Source organism: Dinoponera quadriceps, unplaced genomic scaffold (assembly GCF_001313825.1).
Source record: "Dinoponera quadriceps isolate SergipeBrazil2010 unplaced genomic scaffold, ASM131382v1 scaffold343, whole genome shotgun sequence".
Taxonomy (NCBI): Eukaryota; Metazoa; Arthropoda; class Insecta; order Hymenoptera; family Formicidae; genus Dinoponera; species Dinoponera quadriceps.
The window spans coordinates 218,352-242,286 of NW_014554441.1; the positions used below are offsets into that span (position 1 = coordinate 218,352).

Consider the following 23,935-nt stretch of genomic DNA (forward strand, 5'->3'; position numbering starts at 1 on the left):
CAGCCTGAGATATTTCGGAGACGCTCTCGTCTCCGGAAAACCTGCACGCCACACGACAAATATATGTACAAATTCCGCGATTCGCGCAATCGTGATTTCAACGACGTGCTCCTCTTCGGAAGATTCGAGATCGATTTTCTCTCGTCGATTTTCTCAATTCCTATCGTTTCGTCACGAATATATTTGTCCGGCTAAATCCACCTCGTGACGAACTCTTCCGTTTCAATTCTTCCAACTTATGTGGGTGTCTCGACGTCACCAAACAATCGACTTCGAAGATACACCGGAGAATTTGTCGTTGAAATTAAGATCGCGAACTGTGTGGCATCCTCTACGTACATTGTACGAGTCGGTCTGCCGAGTCGGCCCTTATGAATACACACCGACGTAAATTCATCGCTACGTATTTACAAATCCGTGTTTCGCGAATCTTAATTCTAACTTCACGGAGAGAGGGGAACGGGCAGGGGGAGATATAGATCTCGAGAATTTGAATCGCACGATGCTCCTCGCGAACTACTTCGCGAGCTCCTCAGTTACGTTTGAACAGGGTAATTATTCACATACTTCCACGCGCGTGTGACGAATTTCATCGCGATTACAGACGTTCCTGGTCGTTCTGGTCGCGAAAAAATCTTACACGGACGTTCACCTTATCTTTACTCAGAAGTTTTAACAAAATTCTAATTATACAATAAATATAATCGTCTCCTACGTATTCAGAGATACGGCGGAACGTATAGAGTGAGTGAGTGTGTGAGTATGTGTGGTTGTTTGTTTTATTTGTCTGTCTGTTCCACTCTTACTAATCGTTAGAAACGGACACCGTTATCAACGAAAAGACGCCTCCAAATCTTCCTACTTTTTCTTTTCCTTTTCCTTTCTTTTCACTCACTTTACTAATACGTACATATTATTATTAATCGCAAATAACACCGTGTGTATGTGTGTGTGCTCCAAGCGATATTAAAATTCGATTCATCGTCGCGGGAAATAAAAAAACGCAATTTATATTTTCACCGTATCTCACAACTCCAGCCTTGTACGAAGAGATAGTTTCTCGGCTTTAACCCGATAAAGTAATACTAAACGACGCTTATTCGTTCGCTCTATATCGCGCTAATCGAGAGTTACAATTACCACCATACCTCTACTTAACAATTTCACCTAATTAATCTAGTGAAAAAAGAAACTGTAGAACTCGATAGATAATTGCGTGATAACTATTCGTTCAACCCCGAAGCCGGTGTATGTCCACTACTCAGTTATGTAATTTATATACTTCCTATCGTATATTTATATATATATATATATATATAGATTATGTATATTTATACATACATTCGCAACGAGAGTTACGTATGTATCTAAATCTAAGTGTAATCCTGTCTGTATACATTAAAAAGCAATATAGACAGTAGAAAGACAATCGGTTTTAAATCTACGCTCAGATTTTCTCTTTTCTTTTCCCTTCCTTTGTACACTGCCTGATGTCTCGTGTTTCACGTTTCTCCTTCTTTTTCTGAACTTTTACTACTTATAGGTCTGAGTCCCGTTTTGTGATCCGCGTTTCTGTTAGCGTTGTAAACCGAGTAGAAAAATCGCTATCTAGTCGGCAGCACCCGTGGCACTCGCGTATAAATCCCCGACGGTTTTAACGAACGTACAACGTACATATATAAAAGCTGATCTCTACATAATTTGTACTTCGTCACGATAAACGACAAGCAAACGTGTATCTTCCTGTTGCGAGCTGTAAAGATCCCGGCAACCGGCTTGGTAGAAATTCAGTTTTAATACCGCTTTCTTAAAACCGAATTTTACCGCCGTCTATTCCGTGCGCTGTTACGCTCCTTCCTTTTTTTTTCTTTCACCTCCTCGTCCCGTTTACGAGATTATCTTAACAGCGCATAAATTGTTCAAGAGTTGTACTACGATTTACTTTGGTGGAATATAAGTATCTCTGTCTGTCTGTCTATATGTCTAAATGTCGATTTGTCTCTGTTGTGTGTACGTGGTGTGTCTGTGTATGTGTATGTACCTGTGTGTATGTATGTACCTATGGTGAAGCTATATGTACGTTTTAACATTAGTCAAACGTAATTGTTCTCTCACGTATATCTGTAAATTCCTCGCTTACCTCTCACAAACGTCTACATATAATATACATATATATATACTATGTATATATAATAATAAAAATGTATGCGTATCACTTAGATATAATATAATCACAAGAAAAATGGTCAACAAGGGTTATCCTACAAGATAGAGTGCTCCGATTGAAGTGAGAGGCGCGCGTGAACGCGAGCTCAGAAATTCGTGTTCAGAGGATACCCAAGACCTCGGATATCGCACAGCCTGACAGCTCTCAATGTGTGTATTCTGTGTATTCTCCTTCTCTTTCCCCTGTACCGACGCGATTCTCAACTCCGACGGAGTTACGGAGAAGTTCGACGCTGTATGCGAGCGTACACGCGATTCCGGTAAGAAATTAAAAAAAAAAAAGGGGGGGAAGGGGGGAAGAACCGATAATTCGTCTCGCGTTCTCGAGAATGACACGCGAATGCCGATTTAAAGAAAAAGAAAAAAAAATGAAAGGATGAGCCGTTGCGAATTTTGCTACGAAAGATTCCTTTTATTGAATCGTTTGCGAATAATCGTGATACAAGTTACCGATTTCTTCGTTTCCGAACAATTTGCTGCGTGGACAGCGGCGTGCCGGACAGTTCCCGATACAATTTCGAAGATTCCGTTTAACAGATAAATGCCCTGTCGCATGATACGGCGATCGTTCGAAAACACATGACAATACACACGTTCGCGCGAGACACACGAGTCGCCGGAGCGAACTGGCTGGCGGTGTCGGTTCGCGATTCATTACGTGCCAGAGTAACAAAACGGTCGGGTTGTTGTCACAAATGTTACAACTAGGGCCCGAATGTGCACCTCTTTCTGCCGTGAGAATTTATTGCGTTAATCACGGCGTTACTTCTTAAGGTAAGCCGATCGATTTGCACAAATCGCTGCGAAGAGTCGCGAGTCGGAGCTGAATGACACCAACCGCCTGAATTATCGAACATTACGCGAACAATCGTGACGCTCGTCGCGGATTCTAATCGGTAAGATACGAGTCGTCAATGCGGAAAAAGTAAAGCTCATGGTCCCACGATGTACCGAAGAGAAAGAAAGAGAAAGAGGAGAGAAAGATATATATATATATATATATATATATGTATAGAGACGGATAAAAAGAATGTGAAAAAGGAAATGACACTGTACAATTAAGAGAAGAGTAGCGAATATTATTAAGGCCAAAAAAAAGAATGGGGAAAAATCCGGGTCCTAGTCATCACTCTATGCGTACCAAGCCGTTAAATAAGCGCACCGTTGCGCGGAAAGAAAGAAAAAGAAAATACATCAATCGTGTGCGTAGTTTCGCGATTTCGCGGAGAGAACGCGAAACGCGCGCGCGTGTCGTGCGATTTCGCGAGGAAAAAAGTGTACTTGCGTATACATGTGTGTGTGTGTGAGTGTGCGCGCGCGCGCGAAGAGTACCGACGGAGAAAAACCGCTCTTTCTTAAGTACCAGAAGCGAGCTAGCTACTAACTACGTGTCGAGAGAGGTCGGCCGCGCGAACACGGAGGCGCACTTCGCGTTCGCGCCGACCACGCTCTGCCTGTTACTGCTCCTGCTCTTATCGCCGCGCGACAGCAAGCCCTTAGCCGTCTCTTTCAGACTGAGTCGCGGATTAGCGGTAGTAACGTGTGTACGGCTACTGCTGTGTATAAGGGGATGGTGTTGGCGGTGGTTCACCACCAGAGATGCAGAGGACTCACCAGAATCCCAACCGTCCTCGTCGTCGCCGGTCGTGTCGCACTCGCTACTGTCCGCCTCGCTCGACTCACTCGACGTCTCCTGCCCAGCCATCCCCAGCTGCACACCGTCCCCTGTTCTGTTCGTCGACGCCGGCACTGCCGGCGATATACTTCCGCCCACGCAATGCATAAATAGACTCACCTGTAATCAAGAGAGACCGCGAGTGATCGTTGGGGCTTGTTGTTAATTCGGATCTCAGTGGATACTCAAATGTTTCGGGACTTTGGTTTGAATTGGTTTTAGGACCGATGAAAGTCCAATACGATCGATCCACACTGTGTTTTCGCTTCGATTTCATTGTTATATCGCGACAGGTGTGGTGGAACACTCACTTTAAAATCTGAACTGTACTGCTTGTGATTCTTATCCTTGTGGGCATCATCTAAACCCCACTTGTCTATCCGTAAAACGAGAGTAGGAGGCATGGGGCCGAGACTCGCCAACGATCCAGTCCTAGATCTCACGTGCGACATAACCATTGGCGACTCCATGGCCGTGCCGTCGCAGCTCAATGCCCTTGTCGATCTCGGTAACTCGCCGTTGTCGTAGTCAGAGGTTGTGTATTCTCGGACGAAAAACGTGTTGAACCAAAAGTGAAACATCTTCTCCTAGAAAGACAATCGAAACAGTGATCTACCGTGGACACCCCGCACGTCAAAGTAAATTAAGAAAATTTCAATTTCAGCCTACCTTCCGTTTCATCTTCGGCTTGTTGAAGAAATCCACCCGTATATCTCCCGTTAATGCTACGCTGCGCTCTAGCGAGATGGTTATAGAAGAGGTACCTTTCCGTACTTCGTAATCTTCCATGAATATCCTTTTGTTAGATTCCGAGATCACAAAACGCACAGCTAGGACACAACGGACGAAGAACGTGTTATAAGGTCTAATTATTCCAAAGACAGCTATCGTATAAATTAACTGTTATATAAATTGAATTTGCGCCGGAGATATCAGTTAAAAGAAAAATTAGTGAACACAATTTTTCTTCATATGAATAAGAGAAAAATTAATAGTATGTTATAATAATACTCCCTTAAAGTGTATTAGAATAAATTTCTAGTGATTTTAAGACGATAATAATATACCCATTTACGTTTTATACTTACTTCCTTGACCACCGTTAAAAATGGGGACCGGATCCAGTTGTATTTTACGAAGTATCAATGTCACTGGTTGATAATTGAGACCTTCTTGAACAAGAGTTGCGTAATAGTCCACGTATCTCCTCTGCGAAGGTATCGTCACACCCTTCCTACAGCACACAGTAAAACCAAATGTGAGAGAATTATCTCGATGTCGCGCTATTTACAATACGTTCTATAGTACAAACTTTTAAGGCGTTTACCTGTCGTGAGTCCGCTTCGTTCCGTAATAATTAAGAGCATCCATGGCATTGGCGAATTGCTTGCTATGGAGTAAATAGCAGCACACCATTACACCTGTCCGACCTTTACCCGCTTTACAATGGACCACGGCTACGTTTTCTTTGTGTAGGGATAGCCAATGGTGCACATCTTCGCAGAACGGCTTAATTTGTTCTAGTTTCGGTGGATTGTGATCGTCGAATGCGTAAGTCGCCACCCTCTGTTTGAATTTTTTGCAATCGTAGGACCTTTCGGAACACCTGAATAAATTTTGACGTTAATATAATGTTCGCAACAGCAAAGCAAAGCTGTTTGTTGCGATTGAGAAGCTTTGTCTCAGTGTTGCTATTTTAACAACTTACAAATTATAAATCTTATAATGATCTTTGTGTTTGGATTCCAGCAATTTAACAACATCGTCAATATGATTTCTGTATACTCCTTCCAGCCTCTCAGCAGGGAAACCCATTGCTATTAAATTATCTCTTATATCTGGTATGAAAACAGTTAAGGAATTTGTTATAAATAAAAGCGATAAGAAACATAGAGACAAAGCATACATTGTTTTGTTCCTGTGGAATATTCTAATATCTAATGGTACATAAACAAATGCAGAAATGTATACCAAATAACTATACCTTCATCAAATATCATATAAATGACACCAGAGAATCAACTTCTAAGTGTTTACAAATATTTCTAGCTAGAACAGAACTTTTTTTTCTTTGTGTCTATTGAATAAGGAAGGATACACGTGAGATCAAGGTCAAACCCATCTTCTGTAAAACGTTTACGGCGTTTGCTGACCAACCCTTTGATAGGATTAGTCATTTTCATGTTGCTGATGGTATTTGCCATACTCGGTTGACTCTGTTTTAACTCTTCTGTTTCGATTTCGGTTGATCCACCCTCCGCCTCCTCTGGAACCTCCTCTTCTGCTTTTTGATTCTCAAAGGTACTTTTGACCTGTGGTGAAAATCACCCGATGAAAGAATAACGCATGTAGACACAAATTCTATCGAACTAAATACGATGTGCAAGCTTACCTTAGGCTTGTGAGCTGGAGCGTCACATGAGCCCAGTTCTGGTCCTCTTTGTTCCTCCAGACAAACATGGAGGGGAGTTACTGATGCCGAAATATGCTCAGAGATTTTACTGTTCAACCTGCCACTGGTGGGTCTCCTGCAGGAAAAGCATATACCCATCAATTCCCAGAACATGTGTCCTTTTAATTATGCATTCTCATCGAGAGAGTGTTCTATGTCTCCACTGTGAAGCTTAGCTCGATAGGTTCTTGACTGGACACGGACCTCATGGTGATCACCAGTGCCCAATGCCCAGAGTCCGAGGTTTGGTGTGATTCACAAACATACATATACACACACATACATGTACACACACAGCAAACCTTGGCAGAAAGCCGAGCCTTTGTCCAGAACAGAAAAGCTGTCTACACTGGTGAAAGAACACATAACACAAAAGCCCACACCATACACAATGGTATATGTATTTCCCACGAGGTAGGATACAGGCAGAGGCTTCCACAGGAGGATTCCGCGAGTGTTCAACCCCGCTGACGGGTATACTGGCCAGGAACAGACAGTGACTTTCTCACAGTCTGCGTAAGCACATAGTTACTACCAAGGGCACTGGCCACAACATTGTCCAATGAACTTCTTTATCCTTCCACTGAACAGACAGACATTTCTGCCCCCCCGGAAACCACAAGGACAATCATCACCCGCGCCAGCCAACGGAGGGGGGAGGAGGAGAGTCTACGATGTTCTACCGTTACCTGGAATAACGTGGTGACACTGACGGAGCGAAAGAACGAGAAAGAGCGAGGTGTTCGCTCACGGGCGCCCGTTCAGCCGCGGCACTAAACTACTTGCACACGCGTTAACGCCGACAAACGCTCAGCGAGACGGATGCGCGACAGGTTAGCATCGCCGACAGACGAAGCGCGGCGACGATGATGCCTAGGAGCGAGATGATCTCTCGGCGCGATCAAGCGGCGTCGAGATCGATTCGACGTGCTGCTGGTGATGCTGCTCCTGCTAGCTTGCTCGCTCGCTTCGCTTTATTCGCGGTATCGCTTATCGAAGTGCGACGGATTCACCGGAATACAAGACGAGATTCGCGAGACGAGACCAGACGAAACGAAATGAGATGACACAAGACGGGACGAGGGAAGCGATAACGAGCGAGAGAGAGTTTTAGGTTAAGCGCGCTTGCACTCTCCCGTAAAGAGAGCGAGTGAGTGAGCGAGAGGCAGACAGGAGCGCCTCTTCTCGCTCCTTCTCGCATGCGTGCGCGCGCGCGCGAGCGGCACACGGCGGCGGCGCCGTTCGTTTCACGCGATCGACGGCGGCCGCGATGCTGTCGGCGGCCGTGCTCTCGCGCGACTCTACAAAGTCGCACGCGATCTCGCGCACCGAGACTCGTCACATGTTGCTTCCCATCGAGAGATCGGCGGACCGCGACGCGATTCCAAACTGACACGGAGAGAAAGAGACAGAGCGCGGCCGACGACGACGACGCGCGCGCTGCTTAGGCTAACATTTCATTTGTCGTATATACACGACGAGTTTGTCGGACGTACCGATTGGTTCCCGACAAGTACACAAGTGGAGGGGCGTCCGTCGGAGAGTTGTCAGATTTTTGTCGTAGCGCAAAGTCGAGCAGAGAGACCGACGTTCTTACGACGTTTCGTTTACGACAATATGGCGACTGGCCGATAAACAGCGCAGTAAAGGTTATATTACATATTGTATGACAAATGTTGTCGTACGTGCGGCCGCATGCGCGCTCGCCACAGCCAATCGGCACATCCAACAATGCTCATCGTACGACAAATGAAATGCTGGCCTTACACTTGCTCGTTCCTTCTCTCTCTCTCTCCCTCTCTCTCTTTCTTGCTCCTGTCTCCCTCTATCTCCGCGCGCACGATCTTTCTCTCTCTCTCTCCCTCCCTTCCTCCTTCCCTCTCTCTTGTCATACGGACGAATAGATGAAGATCGTCGCCGTCGCTCCTGCGGCGTACCTCTACGTTCTGTAGCCGAGGCTGTAGGCGTCAGCGCGCGCGAGATATTACCGGCACCTTCTTGCACGGTGGCGACGACGGAGGCGGCACGTCGTGGTACGCTCGGTTCGTGTCGTTAATGTTAACGTCATGACGGCGCGTGTCTTTTTTCCGCTTTCTTCCCTCCTCTCCACCCCCGCGGCCGGCCTCGCAGGCGGCTTCGCTCACTCGCTCGTGTTCGCTCGCTCACTCCGCTACGTCGGTTCCGGGACGTACGTACGTACGTACGCACGCACGCACGCTCGCGTTCACTTGCCGGATTCACCGTCGCGGCGTTCTCTTGTCAGGCGTGCGCGCGCGCCCGCGGCTCCTCCGGATCGCCTCGCGGGAGGAGGTGGCGGAGGAGGAAATGGTGGAGGAAGAGGAGAAGCAGGAGGTGAGGAGCGCGCGAACGTCGCGTCTTCGGTTCTCTTGATTCCCCCTGTTATTGTTATCGTTGCTGCTGCAGCCTAAATAAATTTATCAAGAACGAGATTTCACCTGTATAATTTCTTAATTACGATGTATCGATTGCGATTCGAGCGTTTCTCCGTCAAGCATCTGTCGCGTTTATTACGTCTGTGATCGTCGCAGGTGAAATTTCGTTTTGATAATTTCACTTTCCGTTACGAAGTCTGGTAGAGAGAGAGAGAGAGAGAAAGATGATGATTTGGAAAAATATTTTCGCAAAAGTATCATTTGACGTTTTTTTACACCGACACATTGATACCGCGTAATCGCAGTCCTGCTTCTTCTTAAATAAACGTCTGTTCCTCTCGTGAGATGCTGTCATTCTTCCAACTTTCTACCTGACTTTTTTTTCCTGAATTTTGTGAGGACCGTCGTCATCGGGGTAGTTATTGGCTACAGTTACTACCTTTAAGCTATTGCCTCGACCTGAAATAAATTTTACTGCATTTTAGAGAGAGCTCTCCTTCCACTTTTATTTCTATATTAGTTGCATTTACTGCTATACATCTCTGTGTTCGTTCTTTTCACTAGCTATACGTATATATATTTCATATTATTATTCACTTGTTTTTGGCGCTTAATCTCAAAGTGTTTTGCAAATTTGTTATTCTATTTTTTTTTTACGTAATCTCGGTGCTCTTTTAATATTTTCTTATTTTATTCTGCAATGGAGTGATAACAACAAAGCAATTCCCCAATTACGTTAATTGCTGAATTAAATCTGAAAAAGTGCGTCTCTAGATAACTTCTGTATTAAACGATGTACTATGTATTTTGTTTTTTACATGTATATGTACAAGATCGGCATATATTTAACGTTTATATTGTTAAGTTCATTACGACTTTTTTAATTGTACTCCTTGATGGCGGACAGTTGGGAATCGTAAATAAGACACAATCGCCAGTTTGAAATGAAATCGCGAATGGCACATGAAGGTTAAGGTCGTGTTCGTAACAGCTTGTAAAAAGAAAAGAAAAAAAAAGATTAGAAGAAAGAGGAAAAATGTATCAGCGTGTATTTATATTACATCAAGACGCACGTGAATACAGCTGAAACTGAAACTGTGACGCAAAAGAAAGCTCGATGTCTTTGTCGATATGTAAGACGATTCAATCTAAAAATGTCTTAACATTTTTTGTTCTCCCTTTAAATCTCTCTTTATATATTCTTCTATGTTTAATATATAAAATTTGCAAATAATATCGATCTACTAGAATCGAATCTCTTTATCGAAGTGTACTAGAATAAATACTAAAGAGATTGCCAACAAAGTGTATGATTTAGGTTTAATATGAATAATTGCTATGATTCCAGTTTACAGTTCCAGTTGTTTGACTTAAATATAAATTACTCTTGTTCAAGAATGCGCACGGAAATGCATTTTGCGTGTTATCTGGACTTATACATAAACAGATCAAATACATTATATGCAAAAATATATTATAGCGATGAGGTACACTGAGCCTCAGACTTCCAGACTCAAATGCGAACGAGTAAGATCATACGCGTGTCGCTTTTGCGTCGTTCTTGACGATACAACTAGTGTAACAAATGAAATTTATCGTTTCTCGTTTTCATTATCGGCCCACCTGATCACACATGTTGTATTATTCAAAATCGTCCTATCTATATGAGTTCTTTTCTTCTCGTAATTTAATACTGTTGTACGTTCAATCGTACAAAGATAACAGACGTTGGACACATACCTTTCATCGCAGAAGAAATTATTCAAAGGATATTATTCTAAATTGAGAGTCGAAAGTTTGTAGAAACAGGATAGCATTCTAAACATCGTACAAAACTGAAATTTTCCCACGCAGATATAAATATCTTAATATCATTTCTCACTCTTTCTCTCTCACTCTCTCATTCTCTCTCTCTCTCTCTCTCTCCCTCTCCCTCCTCGTTATACGTTATCGTACGCATTTGACGTCATAATACGATCGTATTCTTTACCGCGTAACTTTATTTTATCTCATTAAAAAATGTATTTATGCAATGTCTTTTGCTTTAATCGTGAAATTGTAAGTATAATTGGGATACTAACTAAATTATAATTTTTCATGCTACCCCGACATATCGTTGGACAAAACTGTTAAAAATTTCTCGATATTGATGATCCGGAAGGAAATTTGCAAAATAGCATCTCACGTTGCTAATTAAAACAACGTGAAAAACCGTCAGAACTCATAGACAACTAATGCGATACAATAGGACATTTCCGACTTTTCCTCTTTTAATCTAAGTCCGGCGGCTTCGCCGTGCAAAATATGCCTGTGTGTAATTTCGACATTCGCATGTTTTTGAACGACTTCAGCAGATCCTCCATCGTAATGGGCCGCACTGCATCGTGATACTCTTCATCGTCCGTAGTATGCGACGAATTGGACCCATCGCTGTAAAGTAAACAACGTTATGGAACGTCCACAACGGACATACCCTGCTTTCAGAATTTCTCACTTCCGGAGAAAAAATCTGTATTCATTCCCATCATTATGATAGATTTGGATATACGTACTGCGTATGTAGGTAATCTCTGATACGATAGATGGACGCGTTCCGACAAAGTTCTTGTAGATCCGAGCCGGAAAAGCCTTCCGTTTGTTTCGCCAATGTCGAGATCTCCACGTTATCGGCTATCGGTTCGTTCCGCAGAATCAACTTCAGAACATCTAACCGTTGTTGCTCATTCTGAGACGGATATTGCATCATTATGTGACCATGAATACATTGTAATGCTTACATGTTACGATTATCATGTACGCTTTACAGTAATAAATCTTTTTAATCAAGCACAACTACTTATAAATATACTTATAAATTCTCACCGGCAAACCAATGTGGAAAGTCGCCGGCATACGCCGCAGAATTGCCCTATCTAAATCTTGTGGTCTGTTAGTAGCTCCCATTATAATTACGGTACATGAAGGATCGGTTATCAAACCATCCCACAACGACATAAACTGAGCCTTCATCATCGCCGTAGCTTCATGATCTTGCGTATTACGCACTCTTAAGAACGAATCTGTCGATTTTAAAAGTACGTTAGAAGCGAGAAATCTTGTCTATCAACTGCAAAGTATAATTTTAACGTATATATTTAGAATTTGCAATTTATAGCAAATTATCATACACACACACACACACACACACACGTATACTTTACAAAAATATGAAGAATAAAAATATCTGAGAAGAAACAAAATCAAAAAGAAAGAAAGCATTATTTTCGAATTTAAGGAATTATTGTTGCAATGTACCGATCTCATCGATGAAGATGATGCAAGGCTGAAGCTTCACCGCTAAAGAGAAAACAGCAGCGGTTAATTTTTGGCTTTCCCCATACCATTTGTCAGTTAGGATGCTGACATCCAAGTTTACAAAGCGTGTCTTTGTCTCTTTGGCGGTAGCCTTTGCAATCATGGTTTTGCCACAACCTGGTGGGCCATGCAACAATACTCCCTGAAAGCAACATGCAAGCACGTTTCAATTATTAGTCCATCTTAGAAACTATGATCTCTTTCTCTTTCAATGATAAATTAATAACCAAGGCACCTTAGGTGCTTGCGTCAGCTGAGAATCCTCGAATAGCTCCTTCCTTTCGATGGGTAATATGACAGTCTCTTTGAGCTCTCGAATGACATGCTCCAAACCAGCAATGTTGTTCCATGACACTTTGATGTCATTTGGATCTACTAAGTGAGTAGCTATTATTGCCTCATAATCAGTTAGCTGCTCTAAATCAAAGGATCGCGCGTGATTGTCAGTTTCAGCCAATTTGCGCAACTGCTCGCGAGCCTAAAACACATATTGTTTCCATAATAAGTGCCGATATTACTCGTGATTTCGATGCTCTTTGTGTTACATCATACGATCAGAGCTCTGCTTGCAAGTGGGAAATAATGCACGATCGTGACTTATCCCTCACGGACACAATACATAACGACTAATGAACCTTTTTCTTAGCTCGCTTCTTGCTGGTACTGTTGGGATCCAATTGATTCATAACCCACTTCATGCTGAAGAAGCCGATCGCTGTGACGCAAGTCAACCTCGCCACGAACAAAAACATTTCAAAACGCGTCAGTCCGCTATCCGCGACCATGTTCATGATTTGCGATATTCTTCTGCAAAATTCGCCGCGGTATATGTTACGATCAGACATCTTCTGTTCTCTTCCGCTGAACGTTCTCTTTTCTCTTCCTTTATTAAACTGAGTTTGTAACACGTTGTACTGATTTTGAGGTTATTTTCGATACATAGTGCAAAACTCGAGAGTCGTCCATTGAATACGTTACAGACCAATGAGACATCGAAAAACGTTAAGCGGAAAATAACACGATGATGGCAAAACGGTTTATTCTATTTTCAAAATGAGTAATTATCACTAACGCGAATTTGCTAACCTGCAACCTGCGATACGTCGAATTGCTGACACAACCACCGTCGTTAACTTAACCTCTCTAACCTATCTCTAACCATAACCTGACTAAACATAGCCTAACCTAACTGCGGATTTATTTCCCGACGCACTCCGGCGCAGTATTACTAGCGGAACTAATTTCCTGCGTTTGCGCATTGAACAAGGAGTCTGGGTAAAAAAGAACGCAATGGTCTACATTAGGCTGTTTTCCGACAAATTATAAATTAACAAATTAAAACATTTTAATTCAAATACTGCGAATCCGAAAATTTTAACTGTAAAAATTCTAATTTTTGAGAAAGATTCAACATAAACAAATAAAATTTGAAGAATGCGAAAGATCGAAATCTTGATTCTAAAGATGACTTCTATCCAACTACCATCATTAAACTAACCGATGATTAACCGGCACATACAATACTGACAACAAAAATCTCCAGCTATGCGATTTGTTGTCCAACAACAACCAGAAAATTAATAATTCTGCGTATCAGCTAAAGAAGCAGTTAATACACAACTGATATCAGTTTTAAATATGTTATAAAGAGAAAACAAGAGATAGTCTGTTCTTTTTAACTGAATTTCTTAATTGGCAGTGCTAGTTCAAGAAATTTACATACACATTTGGTCTGTTTTTTTATAATTGAACTGAAGTGTGATAATTTTGTACGTACGTTTCACACACACTTCAATGTGTAGGTAAATTTCTTGAACTAGTGCAGCCAGTTCAGCTAAAAAGAACAGATCAAAAATGATCTTACTCGTAATAACAAACTGCGTTTTATCTCTCATGTTGGCGACTCTGTCGACTGAATTAACCGTCGATTAGTTCTATTGGAGTTTGACGAAAGTCACCCCGACTGTTATACGTGAAGCTTTTAAAGGAGTAAGGAACCGCACGGTAAAATACGCATGCAACGATATTATTTCGAGTTAAAAGCCCGAGGCGTAAAATAAATTATACGCGGTGATATAACGAGTTAAGCTTCTCGAGATTCTCGAAACTCGCTTATCCTCTCGTGCCTTCTTATAGGATAGCGGAGCGCGTTATGAAAATAGGAAGTGCCGTTGGGGGCGCCAAGGTTGCGCACTTTCCGCCCTCGCGACGGCTAATTAAGCAGGCCGTGATGCAATAACGACCAGAATGCAGCCGGTGGAGCCACTCCGCCGTAGAAAATGAAGCGCCCGTCCGGGAAAATCGCTAATATACCATCCTCGCCCGAAATCTTAACAACGACCCCTTTGCATCTCTAACGAGGATGATGAACAAGGTAACGCGTGATCTTTTTAAACGTAAAAGCCGCCGTTTCTCGAAATTCTCGCCGGTGAAATTAATCCAGTTTCCTTCATCACCTTCCAACCCAGATAACATTAAGACGTCTTTTAAATACATGTGTTGTTTGGAATCCCAGACAGCACAAATGTCCAAAATCCTGTGTGACGCCTCCCAGCGAGTTACACTGGACCGTTCTGGCACACGCGCCTGTGAATTTCTTGCCAGCGCAAGTGGTTAAGACGTCTAAAAAACGTCTTATGTCCCGATTTTGGACATTGTGTTGTCTGAGATGTTACATAGTCAGCAACTCACGCTTGTGAAATCCACGAATCTCCTATTACGATCGCAACAAATCGCACATGGTGACTAACCATAAAGAAACAGAACGGGTCTTTAAGAGCCAAATCGCAGCTGTTAAAGCGACATATTATTTTAATTATTACGGAAGGATATATTGTTGAGTGTGTAATGGCGCATGCACTGGATAATTTTTCAAGCAAACATATGCGAAGAATCTTCCATGCTGAACGAACGAGTCAATGATTGAGTCAATGAACGGAGTCAATAATTTTTTTATATATATTTTCATATACATGTATCCTCTCACAATAATTAAAATAATATGTCGCTAATCATTATGATTTGGCTCTTAAAGGCCCGTTTTATAATATTTCTTCCTTTAACGCGAATTTCCGAATCCGCTCTTTTGCTCTGTAAAGTTTTCTTTTCTCTCCTTATTTTCTTAGTTTTTCATTAAAACCTTGATTTTTCTTCATGCAACGCGCTTAGCTCTTAGTACGTAGCATTTAATTTTAATTTTTTCGCCATTTACTCCTAATATTCTCTCGGTTATATTACATTATATTTAGTTAATACGCAAATTTATTCAGATTTCTGCTTTCTTACCTCACCTTTACTCATCATTCAAATCAGAATACTGCGACTTAATATTTATTTGTAATTCAATCCAATTTCTTTCTTTGTTTAGTCAGGAATTTTGGTTTAAATAACTATGTATATTGATCGACTCGGGCATTTGACAACCAACTATTACATATTATTGCTGTATACTTTAAGAAGTTTTAAATTCCAGGAAACATAATTAAATATATATTCTATTCTCTTCTACTCTCTTTCTCTCTTTCTTTTCTCTTCGCGTGTATCAATCTTGGTTCGCCCGATCCCCAGTTTGAATCCGGCCCGTCTCGAATTTACGTTCGTCCTTCCGACGAAGAAACGCCTTCCGGAATGTCGGTCTTGCGTAAATTCGGGGGGGGAGGGATCGGGACGTGCGATAAGGCCTTTCCCAAAGTATTACCAGCGTCGTCGGCAACGACGTTCAACGCGACCATCTTAATTATCACGATGGGGCCGAGTAACGAGGGTTGGCACAGGACGGTGACGCGTAATGTATGTATACGCGAAGGGCCTAAATAGCCAAGGCCATTGTGCATATACAACGGCGCGTCGGATCTGTTGAGGCATTAATAGTCTCACAGGCGTGACGTAATTAACTCGCGGCCGCCGAATTTCCGGCATTTACGGTGACGCGCGCCGGTGTGCCGGCAGGGTTGGCGGCTTCTCCTCGCTTGATACCGGAAGTGTGCCCGCGGCGACGTCATCTCTCGGCTGCTGCGGGTATAATAGCGTCGAGGACGTTGCTGCGAAAGTTCCTGTAAGAGGAGCCGCGCCCGATTCAAGGATCTCGCCCGACCTGCGTGCGAATGACGTGACGGATTTAAGGTACGCGGTGTATCTTCGACGATGTCCTCTCTCTCTCCTCCCTCGACCTTCCTTTTCTTTCTCTTCTCTTTTCTGTGCGGACGCCTCCGGGGGACAATCTTCACACTTGCGATCTCGACTGGCCCTTTTATCTGGTATTTTTTAAATTTGACTTGAAACGCGCTGAGCGGAAGCGTGAGGTATTCAGTCGAAGTTTGAGGTGGATAAGTCGAGCAAGCGGGAGCTCGAATGATAATATGACTCTCGTTTCTGTGTTATATTTTTCCAGCGGCGGGCTTTAATGGGGAAAAGAGCCGCGAGGCCACCTAATTAAGGCCAACGACGTTTCATTATTCGCATGCTGGAAAAATAATCAGGTTAATCGGAATTGGGACAGATCTAAATAAAGCTTCGGGAGGCGGTCGTTAATTTAAACCGCACGTAAAAACAAGGAAGGCGACATCAGGCACCCGTAAATCCAGATAAGACCGGGCCCGGTGTAATCTAGTGGCGTTAAATGCGACTGAAATAGCGTATAAGCCGCACTTAAGCAGGCGTAAACAGTCGCAAATGAGAATTTCGCGCGGACACGATCAGCGCCGCGGAAAACATTAATCTCCCGGCGGGCCGTGTTTTCTTCCCGGGCCGCATAAAAAGTTAGTCAAGTCGAGAGACAAAAGTAGGTTTCATTTTCGTCGCGTTTTTCCGGCTCGTTAATGCCGCCGCAGGACGTGCGAGCGCGTCTAATGGTTTCTCAAAGATTCACGAGCTGAACGAACAGCCGAAAAAGTCGTGCGTGGAAAGAAATTTTCGCGCGAGGGCAAGCGACGACAAGAAGGGAAAATCGAACTGAACTCTCGAGGAGAGTTCGTTCGCGAAATGTTCGCGATGCTCGAAAAAAGCGGAGGGAAAATCGTATCATTTTGTATCGATTGAATACTCTCGGATAATTTCGGCTCTCTTCGTCGATTTCGGTTTTTACCCAGCGTCGGTTTTATCGGTGAAATATTTTTCCATAACACATTTTAAGCGTAAAAATGTACTTTTTTTATATATATATTTATACATAATATCATATAAAATTGAATTTTTCAAACATGCTTTACATAATGTAACATATTTTATTTTGTGTATATATAATAATATATAATATAATCAATCAAGTGATTAATCTGTCTTTTCAGTTGTGTAACACGCATAACATGCACGTCAAAGTTTATATGAATGTAGAAAAATATAAAATTACATAAAAATTCGAAAGCTGCAACGAACTCTGACAATCGAAGGCGTGACGACGTAGTAACGTCGATTATTGCTTTCAAACTATTTTGTACTGATCTCATCGTTTGTTCCTTCGAATGTAACAATTAACAGATCTATCACCGCAGCTTTCTCGTGACGATGTTTCTCTTCAACGACGTAAAACGAACTAACGATACGGACCCTACGGACGGAATATGTTGCTTGAGATTTAATTCTGGATTCTCGCTCTTGTGTAACACGAGGCGTTAACGGATTAACGCGTATCGTATGGACGGATATACTGTTTCGTATCTACAGGCGTATCTACAGGCAGGCTCGGTGAACAAAAGCGTACTCTTTGGCAACTTCGGAGTGGATTTCGGCTTAACGAAAATCAGAGGCGCGTCAATTAGACGCGCAACGCGATATCGCTTCTGAAAGTTTCGCAGATTAAAATTCACTGTTTCCAGGGACAATGTACATAATAAATAGAATAAAATTTCATGCGTCGGCGTGTTTAAAAGTGTACAGGACGGAAATTAAATTAACGAGCAGAGGGAATTCGAGAGTGTCCGTGCGCGGGGTAATGGCACTTCTAATTAAAATTTCGTTAAGGCAAAGCCAACTCCAAAATCCTCCCAGAATACATCTCCACTATCCTTCTCAGGATTAGACGCAAGCTAAATCGCGCTTTCTTTCTCTCTCTCTCTCCCTTTTTCTTTTCTCCTCGGCTCTCACTTCCCTTGATAAGAACTTCATAAACGGTCCCCTGCAATCGCGTCCGATGTTCCCTCTTTTTGCTCGTCGAGAGAGTCTATGGTCCTGTAAACTCGACAAGTCTTCCTCACTTAAAATAAAACAACACAACGGTGGCGGCGCACGTTGTCATGAGCAGCGTGGCGAGCGACAAGCTGGACGCGGCGTTACACGAGTCCTCGGAGCAGTAGCACTCTTGCCAGAAAACACCGTTCTCGCGGACGCCCCAGTTACAGACTCCTGTCACTCCGGTGCTGGCGACGGAGGCACATCGTCGAATCACTTGCCGCCACCTACCGTCCCCTGAACATTTCCGGTTTAATTAATTAATCGATCGGTGGAATTAATCGCGAGCTCGGCTCTCGAGTGCGGCAGACGCGCGAAATTAATCGCCACGTTCTCTTTGTGGCTCTACGACTCGTCATAATTGGTTTGCAGAAATTGAAACGTTTCCAATACATCGGAGATATAACAACAAATGAACAATCCAAATCAATTTCTCCTCTTATTAGCTACAAGGAAAACTAATCGCGAGAGTTGAAAGAATGTCGCTTTCCGGAGCGAGTATACTCACAAATGAAACCACGCGAGCTCTGCTCGGTCAACTTCACGCAGAAAGTGCCCGGCATATGAGACTCCTCGCTGTTACATTCGATCGGCACGTTCCTATCCCTGTCGAATTTCGTGTAAGCGCCGCAAATGTCCTCGCCCTTCGGATCGGTGTCGGAGCTGCATTGGTAACATCGTATCGCTTCGGTACCTGTGTATTTCAGATTGGAAGAACAATATTAATGTTAATCACATCTTCGGGTGGTAGCGCGACTGGCGTCTGATTGTGAGAGTTAATAAAGTAGACGGGAGAGACAATTGTCCTATTTTAAAAGTCATTAATTCGTAAGAAATTCACCATGCATTCACCTGCGCGGTCACTTCATAACATTGGAGTATCTACATTGAGAAAAATTATTTAAAAATTTATTCGTGAAATATAATGTTTATTTCACAGAAATAAATGTTTATTTAAATACGGCGCAGTTAAATTTTATTCCTAGCAAATAGACCAATTAATAAGAAAACTTAGATATATTTCACAAAAATATATATTCCATCATTATAGTGAAATTTTTTTCTAACTAATAAATATTGAAGAAAAGTCATAAGAAATATTTATTTTGCAAAATTACAATTTATTCTTTTTACTGCAATCAGGGCGGTTGGAGTAATTCAGAAGAGAGAAGAATTTCAATTTCGTTACACTAAGAAACCCACTTAGTCGAATCAACTGAATTCTTATATATGGGCAAACAAATGTTTTGGTTATAAGAACAAAACTTGGTTCTCTAAATTCTCTTAATGGCTCTTTGGTTCTTTGAAACTTCTGAACTTAGAGAACCAAACCTTTGGTTCAGAGAATCAAACTTTGCTTCTTATAACCAAAACATTTGTTTATCCATATCCAAACAAGAACTCAATTGATTTAACTAAATGAATTTCTCGTGAGTGTAACGTTATAAACTAGATGATTGAGGTGAAGGGTGCTAGTCGACCTCGTTACAGCTCTGCACGCTTGTATTTCTCTGTTGCTTCTTCGCGACATTTGGTCTGTTCTTTCTGGCTGCAATGCTAAACTAGTGTAATGAGTTAGAACGAGACAAAATATACTTCTTATTCTTACTTATTGTATCAGTTTAGCAATGCAGCTAAAAAGAACAGATCAATTTTCGCATTCTATCAAGACGCGTGACGCCTTGGCTGACAAGACTACGTATCGTCGGGATAATTGTAACGAAGAGCGTGAAAGCGATCGAACGATTGTCCGTTGACTCGAGAAACAACTTGCGGATCTGTCCGTGGATAGACGTAAGGTTTGTTTTCAAGATGGCGAACGCTACCTGAGAGGCATGTTTCTTTCGGCTCTCGCAGTCCACCTTCTTCGAAAAATCTTACCTATCGTGCCGCATAATAGCAACGCGCACAACACGACGATGTTGTTGGACGTCATGGTTTCCGAGGAAAATCCGTGTATTTCTCTTTCTCTCCGTTGGTTTCTCCTCGACTGGCAAGACCAGACCACCAGTAGCACATGTATTCACCTGCACCGTACCGAACGCACTGCACGTACGAGCCTGATGCGTCATTCATTGGGCGTAACGGGCCTACGTAAGTACGGCGATTCTGTTTCCCTTCCTTCTCCTTCCTCCTTCGCCATCGCCCACGCCAGTGATGGATCAAGGCGATCGGGGGCCCCGAGGAGCGCGACGCGAGCTCTCGGTGAGCTGAATTTCCCAGAAGATTAAATAACGAATGAGAGAACAATGAAAAATAATAAAGGCAAGGCATTTTCCTGCGGGAAAGTATACAAGGAGTGCCGAGAACGAGGTCGTTAAGCGAGTCGCCACGAATGTCGTCCCGTTCGCGAGACTCGAAAGTTTTCGAATTAAGATAAGGAACAGCGAAAGCTTGGCGGTATTGCGCTCCTCAGACAGCGGGGAAAGGGGATACCACTTGTATCTCTTTCTCGGCGAAAACGCAGGTGAAGCGGTAATAAGAGAGGACAAAAGGTGCGCGACATTATTGCGGATCGTGGTGAATCGCGAACCGTCCTGAGGGAGCACTTCGTTGTCTGACGCCGTTCGATCGTGTCTTATCTGCACCGAGTCTCGGGAAGTTTCGTTTGTTCGCGTTTACGTCGCGACTCTAATAGCATAACGGTGGTGCACAACGCGTATTCGGGAGACAATATTCAATGAAAGGTAAAGAGAGACAAAGACAATAATTTTTGTACAAACTATATAAATACGTTCTGAAATAAACGAAGAAAGAGAGGCAAGATCAATGAGAACCGATCGCGGTTATTAGCATGAATAATTTAAATTATCGGGAATATAACAATGTTTCATAGTGTACGTTATCGCACTGTCAAACGTTAGAAAAAAAACATTAAAACAGGTATACCATTTTGTTTTAAAGCTCTGTTGAAAGTGTAAAATAAAAATTTATGTACACACTGAAAAAAATTTTAGAGATTCAAATAAATAATTATTTCCATACTCTTTAGCAAATTTTTGTTTAGATTAAATAATATTTCTAAATAAAATATTTTGTAAATAAATTATTCAAGTAAAATATATTTACTTGATCCAAATAAAATTTACTTAATCCAAGTTCAAATTTGTTAAGAAATATTGGAGTAATTATTTACTTGAATCTAGAACTTTTTTTGTGCATGTAAATCAGAAACATTTCTCTAACAAAATATATATATAATATATAATATATAATAATCTTATGGAAATTATTACATAGTTCTTTGCAAATAACGATTTTTTAAGATATTTGAGAACACTTTTAGAAACCAAGTCACAAAACTGACATACCTATATTTTTACGAAATTATTAAAAAATAAATCAAAAGCACTGAAATTACATTATTTTGTACATTTATTATACATATCTTTACACATGTTATCTTTAATCTTAGGTATTTTTTAAAATTTTATATATTTTACGATCTATATTAATCTTTTATTATGAAGAAAGAGATCTCTCTGAAACAAGCAAGAAAAACAAGAGAAAATCAGTCACCGGTAGCTTCAACTGTATTCTGCGAAATAATATTTTGCAGCAAAGTTTAAATATGTCGGTTGGAAGATGAGATATCTCAGTTTACAGAAGAATCTAACTCTAATTTTTCTTGCGCACTTCAGTGACAGAGGATAAAGATTTACACGAGATCCAAAATGATTAAAAAAATTCAAAACTTACACTATAAAATAGCATTATCAAATAAATTACTTACTGTTGACTTGTTATTTTAATTTTCACAAGAAGAAAGCTCAACACAATTTCAGCGCAACGAAAAATCAAACGATGCTAATAACGCAACCGAAAGTGTTTGCATACAGAAACTGCCACTTCAGCTCTAACCACTGTACACAGTAGATGAAGTTTGTGCACTGTCCGACAGAGTTTAACACTACAGTTGAGAAACATGAGTATGTTAGTTTAACATATCTATGTCAGTTTAGTACTTTCCCTTTATTATCCTCCTGTAGATTAAATTATTCGCATTAACAACTGCGATCAATTCCCATTGACCTTATCCCCTTTTCTTCGACAATTTTCGTGCTTGGCAAAATTCATACTTTCGTCGGACACATCTCAGGAAACTTCTCGGCGGATAACGCTACAGTAATCCGCGGTAAATTGACTTCTCCACCTTCGAGCGAGATTACGTATCATCATCCCACGAACTTGTACCTTCCGAGTCTCGGTCGTATCCTCAATCGTGGAAGAAGCTGCGGATAATTTCTACCCAATCTCGCGCCACCCCTCTCTCTCATCGTTCGAACGCCGTCGTGCGAAAAGACGGCGGCGTTGCCCGATCGGAATTCGCCCGTGATTGGAAGTAAACTCGATTCCGCGCAACCTTGACACCCTCTCTTCTCTTCCTTTCTCGGTCCTGCGCCCCGTCCCGCTCGCGCCCGCTCGCGCGCGAAACAGATAGCCTCAGTAAATTATTCAAAACGCACCCTCTATGATCTATGGAGGCGCCCCTAAGCCTGGCACCAGCAATCTATCCTCCCTTCTATGCTGCCCTCTTCGCTCGTCCTCTCATCCCTCCGACTGGCCCGTCCGTTCTTACCGCAAAACTCACCCCTTACCTTCCTCCTGTACCCTTGTCTCGTTTACTCGCTCCTTCTGGCCCCCTTGCTTCTCCACTCCCTTGTCATTCCGTTTCTTCGTGGCTTTCCTTTTCATCCTCCCTTACTTTCTCTTTCTTCCTCTCTTTCTCGCTAACTTCTCATCCGCAGGCGATGGCAACCCCGAGGGAATTCCTACTTTTCTGACAGCCGCCGCCGCATTTATCCCATCCAGCTCGTCTCCGGACGAGCTTACAAAGGAAGCCCGGAATCCAATAAGTCCGATAACGCGAGAGGAAGAGAGACTCGCGAGTGTACACAAGTCGGCCCCCGATAATCACCCCTCGGGAGAGTATTGATTTATCGCCGGCGAATATATTTCGTCCACTGAATCAATCGGCCGATTGTGCGATCGAGCGATTCTTCGATCCGACGGCCCACGCGTTAATGTGTGAAGCATCGCGAAACACTCTTGCCAAGTGACTGCACGGCGACGCGAGTCAGTATACGCGCTGCAGACGCAGCGAGGGGAAAATTGGCGAGGAAACGGGCGCTATGGGTACTCCGGACGAAGTCGTCTGCAGCGGCGTGCCGCGAGCTCTCTTTTCTCGGATGAAAAGAACGTGTCAGGCGCGTCGAACCTCTTTTTCGCCGGCTGCTATCCTGCCCGCTATCTCGCAGTCGTTTCGGCACCGAGAGTGAGAACTGAGGCTGGGAGAAAGAAGGGGTGAACAAGAGGAAGAAGAGGGAGAAGGAGAAAACGAGAGGGAAGAGACGTTTTCGCGGATAATATTCGTGACGCGCCGTCCGCGCGTCGGACGTCGACGTGCGTCGCGGCCGGAATCCCAGCCTCTTCTTCGCCCGAGTTAACCGCTCTTCTCGACCGAATTGTTCGAGTGTATCGCTCGACGATTCGACTCGCCGTTACGACGCACGCGGAGCATCCACTCGCCCGCGAATATGACGGAACGCGACGTTTGCACGCGGCGGAGGGCGGGAAGGGGGCAGGGGAGGAACACATCGATGCGCGTTGTCGTTCCGCCAAATACGATTCCATCGGAAAACGATAAAGAGGCGCCCCCGCCTGCGGCAT

General features: G+C 42.8%; 2 protein-coding genes across 15 annotated transcripts in view; both read right to left on the reverse strand.

Annotated features, from left to right (window-relative positions):
* LOC106748504 (phosphatidylinositol 3,4,5-trisphosphate 3-phosphatase and dual-specificity protein phosphatase PTEN) overlaps positions 1–8,427 on the reverse strand; it is a 25,109-nt gene extending 16,682 nt beyond the window's left edge. For 3 of the 13 annotated variants that reach the window (XM_014627162.1, XM_014627178.1, XM_014627171.1), the window contains exons 1-8: positions 6,294–6,429; positions 6,000–6,213; positions 5,610–5,739; positions 5,229–5,507; positions 4,990–5,135; positions 4,571–4,731; positions 4,213–4,488; positions 3,841–4,021 (exon numbers count right to left, since the gene is read on the reverse strand). In XM_014627162.1, coding sequence (XP_014482648.1) covers positions 3,841–4,021; positions 4,213–4,488; positions 4,571–4,731; positions 4,990–5,135; positions 5,229–5,507; positions 5,610–5,739; positions 6,000–6,105 — 1,279 coding nt within the window. In that variant the 5' untranslated portion in view covers positions 6,106–6,213; positions 6,294–6,429. The other 10 variants (XM_014627130.1, XM_014627124.1, XM_014627115.1 and 7 more) reach the window with 10 other exon arrangements.
* A 2,301-nt stretch (positions 8,428–10,728) lies between these two features.
* On the reverse strand, positions 10,729–20,328 carry LOC106748563 (ATPase family AAA domain-containing protein 1-B). 2 transcript variants are annotated; one of them, XM_014627236.1, is made up of 9 exons: positions 20,147–20,328; positions 18,774–18,959; positions 18,292–18,502; positions 12,736–12,907; positions 12,336–12,578; positions 12,041–12,242; positions 11,609–11,805; positions 11,299–11,471; positions 10,729–11,176 (listed from the first exon to the last, which is right to left on the reverse strand). In XM_014627236.1, exons 1-9 carry the CDS (start codon positions 20,199–20,201, stop codon positions 11,017–11,019), a joined length of 1,599 nt encoding a protein of 532 aa, XP_014482722.1. In that variant the 5' UTR covers positions 20,202–20,328; the 3' UTR covers positions 10,729–11,016. The 2 variants fall into 2 exon arrangements, with proteins under 2 accessions (XP_014482722.1, XP_014482713.1); XM_014627227.1 differs by lacking the exons at positions 18,292–18,502; positions 18,774–18,959; positions 20,147–20,328 and adding an exon at positions 13,187–13,295.
* Positions 20,329–23,935: the final 3,607 nt, after the last annotated feature.